The 9,103-nt window shown below is 38.3% G+C and overlaps 1 protein-coding gene across 1 annotated transcript; it reads right to left on the bottom strand.

The window, feature by feature from the left end:
* Nucleotides 1-421: 421 nt before the first annotated feature.
* LOC103406251 (transcription factor JUNGBRUNNEN 1-like) lies at nucleotides 422-3,074 on the bottom strand. The gene is made up of 4 exons (XM_029099947.2): nucleotides 2,784-3,074; nucleotides 1,757-2,328; nucleotides 1,375-1,662; nucleotides 422-950 (listed from the first exon to the last, which is right to left on the bottom strand). Exons 1-4 carry the CDS (start codon nucleotides 2,968-2,970, stop codon nucleotides 753-755), a joined length of 1,245 nt encoding a protein of 414 aa, XP_028955780.1. The 5' UTR covers nucleotides 2,971-3,074; the 3' UTR covers nucleotides 422-752.
* Nucleotides 3,075-9,103: the final 6,029 nt, after the last annotated feature.

Below are 9,103 nucleotides of genomic sequence, written 5' to 3' on the forward strand. Positions count from 1 at the left end.
ATTAAAGTGAACAATACCATGAGTTTTTCGTTAAAGTTCCCAATCTCTTAATTTTTTTTTTTTTTAACAAACGATATTTATTTACACTAAAAGAGTGGAGGAGTGAGCTAAGTTTTACAATGGGCTAGCCATAATAATGTGGTTCAAATTCGTCTTTGACGAGAATCGAACCAATATCTTTTAAATGCCACTAGATTGTAATACTAAGTGATTAAGTAATCTCTTAATTACAAACTCTTGTAATACTCGACAAATCATTTAAAGGGAACAATGGTTTGTTTGATTTTGCAGCTGCACATGGAATGCCGAAACAATGGACGTCTAAGTGCAGCTGACTGTTCTTTCTTTTTCTCCCTAGTTGGGTGTAACATAGATAACATGTAACATTATTGGGTACAGAACTCATATATACATATAGAAAGAGAAAACAATACGCCAAATTCCATTCAATATTAACAGCTTCTGATAAAATACACAAGGATATACTTATAGAAAGGTTTTAGATCTTAGACTACAACCATATAGTTTGATAATCATTCCAATTATACACAAAATCACATCTTTATTATCGATCATATGTAGACTGATAGAAACTCCAGCAACCATGCACCAACAACTGCAGGACAAATAAAAGCATTGCCAATAAGGCGAGAACTACGGCTTGGTTGAATCGTCATTCCGCTGAGGACTTGATTAACGACTTCAGGGAGATATTTTCGGGAAATTGAAAGAATGTTTTCAATTGCTGCCAGCTACCTCTTCCTTTTATTCGTAGTTTGATTTTCAAAATTAGAAGCGATGCTGCTAAATTGTTTATCCTTATCATTGGTTGAAATACTCTTCAGATAAGAATCTTTATCCCCACATGTAGGTTGACAATTGTTGTAGCCGTTGTCACAAATATCGGTATGCAGAACGCCTCCTAGATATTTTTCTGGTTGAACACATGGCTGCAAGATTAAGAATCACAAACAAGCAACTGTTAAGTTTTTAATATACAAGTTGGTGTCAAAAATAATGTTCAAGCATGATTATTCTCACCTCCAGAATCATGCTATCTGTATATTGATTTTTCAAATCAAATGCATTGTAGCTAACCGGCTCATTTTTATCATTGGTTGAAATATTATTTTTGAAATTAACATGTGAATATTTATCTCCAATTTGAGGCTGCCACTTTATGCACTAAAAAATATTGGCATCCATAAAATTTTCGAGTTTTGTGTATAGTGGTGACTGTTGTGCGACATGTAATTGAAATACATTTGTGGCTAACAGGATTAAAAATCACAAATAAGAAGGTTTAAGTTTTAATAAACTTTTGTTTTATTAAATTTAATATTAGAGTATTCAAATAAGCATGTTTATTCTCACCTCTTGAGACATATCATCTGCAGCTTTATTTTCGAAATCAGACACGGTGAAGCTATGAGGTTCACCTTCATCACAGGTTGAAATATCATTCTTATCAGTATAAGAATAATTATTATCTCCAAATGGTGATTGTATTGTATTACAATCATCACTAGTGCCATTGGCTTGCAGAACAGCTCCCAGCTGTATGTTTCCTGATGACAGGAATGTAGAGGAAAGGTAGTCTTGTGGTGTCTGGTGCGGTGTTTGAGGGGGTGAATTCAGAATTTCTTCCATCTCAGCACGCAACTGGTGGATTAAGAATCACAAACAAGCAGGTGTTAAATTTTAGCAGGCTTTGCGAGTCCATACAAAAAAAATGTATAGTATATGATTATCTTACCTCTAGAAACCTAGCAAATGCAGTTGGATCATCCAAATCCGGGAATTTCCAGTCACCAGTTTCATCATCACCATCATCAAAGCTCAAAATGTTATTACTGTCTATAAGACGAGAACCATCTGGAGACTCAGAGCTATTAACATCTCCTCGCCCTTTGTATCCCAGATGTTCCACTGGCTCTGGAATCACATCACTTACCGCAGCTTGATTGTCTTCCGAGTTAGCACCTGAATCAGCTAATTTGCCGCAGATTGGATCACCCTTCGGCTTCTTATAACTAGGTGACCTGTTCTTCAGGAGGCAGAGGACAAAGGAACCCACCTCAGTTTCTTTAAACTCATGGATTACCCAATCGGTCTTCTTTGCTTTCAGCCCACGACCTTCGTGGAAAGTCAGAAACCTCTTCTTCCCAATCACAGATTCGGATTCTTCAGCCCTGATCTCCCGCTCGTCTCCTGTGCTCTTGTAAAAGCCTTGATCCGTGGCCCTGTCTCGGCGAGTCTTGTCGATGTCCTTGTATTTGGGCCGGGTGAAGAAGAACCATTCATTCTCATGAACTTCTGGGAAGAATGCTAAAATCCAACAACAAAACAAAATGTTCAAAATTTGAAACCAACCCATCCAACTCTTGAAGAAGAAAAAGAAACACTGAAACACGATCATAAATTTTTGTGTGCAACAATATTATACAATAGGAAACAGTTATGGGTTAGCTCTTTGAAGGGAAATTAAATCGAAAAAAAAAGCATATATTTTTTATTTTTTTTTGATAAAACACAAAACAATATATTAAAAGTGAAACCAACCCACTTCAATTCTTGAGGTACAAGCGATATTACTACTCTCAATTATGCATACAAAAAGATCATCAATATAAACAGAGCACTGGAATTACTAAACAAAAAAAGAAAAAGAAAAGAAACCAACCCAATTCAATTCTGAAATGAAAAAAGAAACCGAAACAACATCAGAATCCACCAGAAATAAGAAATGGTGAAGAAAAAGTGAGACAGATTAGTGGGTTTACCAGGAATTTCCCAGGGCTCGTACTTGCTGACATCGATTTCAGGGATGAGGTAGCGGAAATGGGAGTCGGTGCCCTGTATCTTGTTCTTCAAGTAGTAGCGGACCAGCAACTCATCAGTGGGGTGGAATCTGAACCCAGGCAGTGGGATCACATTCACATGAACTGCATCTCCTTCTTCAGTTGTCATGCTGCTGCTGCTGCCTCCGCTGCTGTTCTCTCTCTCTCTCTCTCTCTCTCTCTCATCAAAGACCACTTACCACACAAAGCACTGGATTTTTGTATTGACCAGAATTTTTTCCAAGTCTTTGATCTTTAGGAGTAAGTTCATCTTTTGCTCCCTACACTATTGAGGTTTCTTTCATTTTGGTCTTCCAACTATTTCTTATCACAATAATATTTTTATCTAATTCAAATTACAGTGTGATAAATTTTAACTTGGGTGACGAGAAAAGAGTATACTCTCCTAGCTACTTTGGCTACGAATAATTTTACATGAATTTAATTGCAAGTCGTATTACTATTCTAAGTTACAACACTAACATGGATATGAGCGCGTCTGTGCTGGGTGTGGTATGCTGAAGAATAAGGTCCCTGCCTAAACAAGACAATTTACCACTTGGTTTTCATTACAACCGGAAACTGTCTAAATTGAATTGCACACAACCTTTATTATTTTTACAATAATCAATAGAAATATTTTATTAATCAACCAACAAATTATATACAATTACAGAGGTGCCAAATGTATAAATTTTCTAAGAACTAATAATTTAAAATGGAGATAATTTACATAGACATAAAAAAACAGTAAATCTCCCATATGGCCAGCACCACATGAATAAGAACCAAAGAAAACCATTGAGAACCTAAACCATTTATAAAGTTGTAATGAATTGTCGAGGAATTATTTTCAAAATGTTGAGAACAAAATTCAGGACATTAGATGTCATAAAATAATTAGTTAGAGGTTCTATGGATTATTCTCATTTTACCACATTTTTAAAAGCTATGTGACCCATTTGGTCCAAAAAAAAGAGGTTTAAAGACCTAAATATAATAACTACTAAAACTCAAGGTGCAAATTTATAATTAAGTGTAGAGGTTCGAGTACAAGTTCTAGCCTTAACGCGTTAATTTTTAGTTAATTTTATTCTGGCGTGTAGTGGGGATGATAAAATCGAGAGAATTCAAGAACATTCTGGAGACTGACACATGGAAGTTGGAAAGCCTTGCTCAAGGAAAGCATGATGTCACTACGTCAACTGTGCATGTCCATGTGGAGTCACAAGAGTGTTGATTAAGGTACAACAGATGTCCAATTGGGAATAGGATCCTATACTTTATTATGTTCGTTTATGTGCAATAAAAATTTATTTTAAATTTTTTATTTAAAAACTAACATAAAAAGTATCCGACGAAAATTAACCATACTATAAAATGATCCTCATCTGAAATTTATAGACGGTAATGGCTTTGAGTCTGGATCCTAGGGCTGGGCACGGGGCGGGCCGAGCCGGGCCGGACCTAATTTTCAAGGAACCGCAGGTTAAAAGAAACGGGCCGGGCCGAGTCGGGTACATCATATTTCATTACAGGAATCGGACCGAACCCGGCCCGTTTCAAACGGGCCGGTCCGGGCCGGGTCCACCGGTCCTTGGTTTTTTTTTTTTTTTTTTTTTTGCGAAACCGCTACGGAAAAGACTCCAGAACCACCGCCATGCTGCCTTCGTCGTCGCACCACAGCTTCTCCACCGAGCACACACACACAACACACATACTCTCTGCTCTTGAATACACACACACAACACACATACTCACACACATAATCGATTCAACTTCCATGCATGTCCCGAAATAAGCAAGCCCATTGAAATCCCAGATCCATAGTTTCAAACAGAACCCATTACTCTTACGCACAAAACTACATCAAATCAATCTCACAAATAATCAAATTGTTCAAATCGGCAAATCGAACCAGAGAAGTCATCTTTCCACGAATCCAAGACCTCCACCCTCGCAATTACAAATTACATCAGTTGATGAATCAAAACAAAATCAGAAACCCACAAAATTCCTAAATCAGAAACAACCCACATAAATAAAAAACCCTAATTTCCTAAATCAGAAACCCTAATTTCCTAAATCAGAAACCCTAATTTATAAATTACCATGGCCATGATCTGCAACCTGCTCTGCTCCTCCGGCATCGTTATAAAATTTCTCAGTCGAATATCTCAGGTAACACCCAGCATTCAAAGCCCTCCCTTCCTTGCTGGGTGCACACCCCATCGCAGCCTTACTTCCCTTCTCCAGACAACTTTTACACCCAGCACTCCCCACAGTCTTCCAGCACTGCGCCAGAGCAAACACCGACCCCTTCACCTCCGCCACTCCAAACCCGCCATTTCCCGCCGCCGCCGCGGTCGCATTCCCGATCGCAAAGTTTGGATAGAAAGGGAGTCGGAGGAGAGATCGAGGGATAGAAAGGGAGTCGGAGGAGAGATCGAGGGAGGAGAGTCGGAGTCGGGATAGAAAGAGAAGGTGATGTGAGGGGAGAGACGGAGAGTGGAGTGAGAATCGACAGATCCAAGGTGTGAGAAATCGGAGATAGAGGCGTCGGGAGAGAGAAAAACTGTAGGGGAGAGAGAAAGAGTGAGGAGACTGAGGAGAGGAGAGTCTTCGAGAAGGTGTGAGACACTGCGGTGGAGGTCGCGGTGGAGTGTGGGTGTGGGTGTGGGTGTGGGTGTCGTCTGTCTGCTCCAGGAAGGAGAGTTGCAGAGATGGGGGAAGAACAAACACAGGGAGGAATGAGGGAGAAGGATTGAAAGATTGGGTGTGTGTGTGTGGGTGTCGACTGTGTGTGTTCTCAGAAAAGCAAAAGTATCAAGATAAGAAAGAGGGATCAAGAGGTTGGGTGTGTGTGTGTTCCATCAAAAGCAAAAGCAAAAGCATCGGGACAAGGAGACAATCTGACAATGTTCACGAGGAGCCTGGGAGACCGAGAAAATATTATATTTAAATTGGGATGTTACACAAACGGGTTGGTCGGGTACCCGTTTTTTTATACTTCTGGACCCGGCCCGCCCCTAAAATTCTAAAGCCCCGCCCCGCCCCGCCCCGTTTCTCTTTTTAAAAATTAGGAACCGGCCCGTACCCGCCCCGAACCTTGATTACCCGCCCCGACCCGCGGTTCCTGTACCCGTTTGCCCACCCCTACTGGATCCCACCACTTCCTATCAAGTCTTTTTCACTTTGTAATTTGTAATTTTTGTTTCTTTTCTTTGGAGGAATCTCACCTTGTAATTGGAGATTGAAAAGCCAACATTCAAGCTTGCACTATTCTTTTCTTCCCCTAATGATGACCATTCATTTTTCTTGAGTAGCACGTCAATATAGTATCCGCGTATATTTAATTTTTGAATTAATTTATTAGCTTAAATTGAGGGTTCGAAAATTGTTGGATCAAATGCAAGGATCATAGATGTTGTACCTGTGAGTGCTGATGAATAATTAGTTTGAGGTTGTACATACGAAATTATGTGACAAATGAAATATGAACACATGTTTAAAGAATATTTGTATTAATGAATATGTAGGGTTACAATCTCTTTAATTGAATCCTCTGATTCGATATCCGAACATGTAAAGTGTGTATGTAGGGGTTGTTGATTCAAGGGTCGCGATGACTTGATCTTGAATGAATGATTGTCTCAAGGATTTGGCTTGTGGCGAGGGAAGAACCAGCACATGTGGTGCTTGATGATTTTTCACAGGTTTTGGCGAAGAACGTAGAGGGCTTTCTGAATTCTTTTGAGTATTTGGGAATTTGGGAATTTGGATGCTTGAGAGCTTTAGAGTTTCAAAGCTTTATCGTCTGGGCGTGAAAATGATTTATGGACCCTCTTTTGTCCTGAAGCCTCCTATTTATAGACTTTCCAAGCTTTGCCTACGAAAGAACCGAGGCCTCATTCATGTCTTTGTTCGTAATTTGTGATTTTACTCCTTCAATTAATATTTGATTTAATCAAATAAAAATTAAATTAAAAATCAAACAAATCAATCTTCCCAATTTAACATTTTCATTTGATTTAAATTAATTAATTTGTTAATTTAAATTAAAATCAAATATCACTTTCCATCAAATATTGTTCGTCCTTGCATGCCATGTAAGTCCTCACATACTGAAATTTAATGCATTGGTGAACATTATTTTTTATCGAAATTTGCATGTCTACAAAGAGTGTTGACGGAAACTTGTAATTTGGGAACAAATTTCTTCTAACACAATTTCACCGTTACTCGAAAAAAATAGGGTTATATTATATAAGTTCGGACCCATTCATGATTAAGTAATGTTTTAATTACAATCTTTTGTAATGTGCCACAAGAGAAACACTCTTTGATTAAAATTACGAAGAAATGTCATGTTTGATTTTGTAGCTTGCCTATGTATTCTTTTTCAGGAGAATCAAGTCAACTCGTGGTTAATGAAATTTGGATGGCCATCTGGATATGGTGCTTGAAGAGTTTGGGGTAAATTTGGTTGGCCATTTTGTCTCCATGCTCTTGATTTAATTTGAGCCCAACACTTAACAAATAGGCGAAAATGATGAGGTCAACCAGATAGTCTGGAATCACTCGACTATGGGCATCGAAATAATTCCACATTGCTAATTGTGGATGTCACTCAACTTAGGAGGACTCAACTCTAATTGCAAACTTAAAAAGAATATGCTTCTCATTTGTTATGGGAAAAATTTCCCTCTTTCGTTCATCGAAACATTTGAAGGGATTACAAAAGTTCGTATTAAGCTTTTCAAAAAATGTTGTCATCTCACCTATGCCACTAGCTAAAACCATTCTTCCAAAGACACCAACTTAAACTCAATTAACAAACAACTGAACACAATAATTAGTAGCAATTAGCTATTCCAATTATATCCGAATGCCCTAAATTAGTGCATCTCATTCCAATGTAAATTTGCATTCATTTGTTGTAGACTCGTACTACTTTCTCAGATTCTATCTTGTTCTCAAGGTACGTCAGGGAGATCCTCTTTCTCCATTACTTTTTTGTTTAGCTGAGGAAGCTCTGAGTAGAGGTTTATCTTTACTCTACTCTATTGGACAAATCACTACTATTTCAGCTCCACCGGGTTGCTGCCTTCCAACTCATGTGTTATGTGCTGATGATCTTTTTATTTTTTGTCGTGGGAATGTTCGATCTCTTCGTTCTATTCGAAAGTTTTTGGATAAGTATGGTTATGCATCGGGACAACTTGTTAATGCAACTAAGGGTACTTTTTTTATCTCGGCTCCACATCTGCCAATCGTAGAGTGCATGTCTCGAGATATCTTGGCTTTCGTATGGGTGTTGTTCCTTTCACTTATCTTGGAATCCATTTTTCGTGGTAAGCCAAAAGAATTCACTTTCAAGCTTTGGTGGATAAGACTAAAGCTCTTCTTTTAGGTTGGAAAGGTAAACTTCTCTCAATGGTTGGACGACTCCAATTGGTGCAATTTGTTTATCAAAACTTGTTTTTCCATAGCTTCTCAGTTTATCAATGGCCCATTTTCCTTTTAAAGCATCTCTCTGCTTGTACACGAAATTTTATTTGGTTAGGTGACTTGGCTTCACGAAAGCTAGTAACTGTTGATTGGAGTATTGTGTGTCAACCTAAGCATGAAGGTGGCCTTGGTATTTGAGATTTGACATTGAACTTGATAGCTTTGATTAGTTTTGGCGGGATGCTTTACAATCCTCTTATTTGTGGAGTTCATTCGCTCGTCAACGTTTTCCTCTTGCGCCTTATAACAAACAAGGTATCTATTTACTGTCTTTTGTGTGTCATGGGTTGAAGAGTGCTTTGCCTTTCTGAATAATAATAGTCATTGGGTTATTGGTGATGAGAAATTTGTTTCCTTTTGGTTCGACAAATGGTTGGATAGCCCGATTATTGGCCCTTCATTATCTTCGATCATTGCACCTATAGGTCTTTCTAGGGTTGCAAATGTTATTGAAGTTCAAAGTTGGTCTTTGCCAGATTATTTTGTAGATTTATTCCCTTCTGTAGTGTAACAAATTTTACGTTTACCTTTGCCTTTAAATGTAGAAAATGACAAATTGATCTGGGAGCCTATCTACTGGGAAATTTTCCTTTTCTTCTGGCTATCATCTTATTCGACGAAAACATAGTGATTGTGCTTGGGCTAAGGTTATTTGGCTACATTTTATCCCACCTTGACTATCTATTTTGGCTTGGCGGCTACTTCATGACAAACTTCCTACTGAAGGTACACTTCAACGACGTGGTATTTCT

Source organism: Malus domestica, chromosome 01, assembly GCF_042453785.1.
Source record: "Malus domestica chromosome 01, GDT2T_hap1".
Taxonomy (NCBI): Eukaryota; Viridiplantae; Streptophyta; class Magnoliopsida; order Rosales; family Rosaceae; genus Malus; species Malus domestica.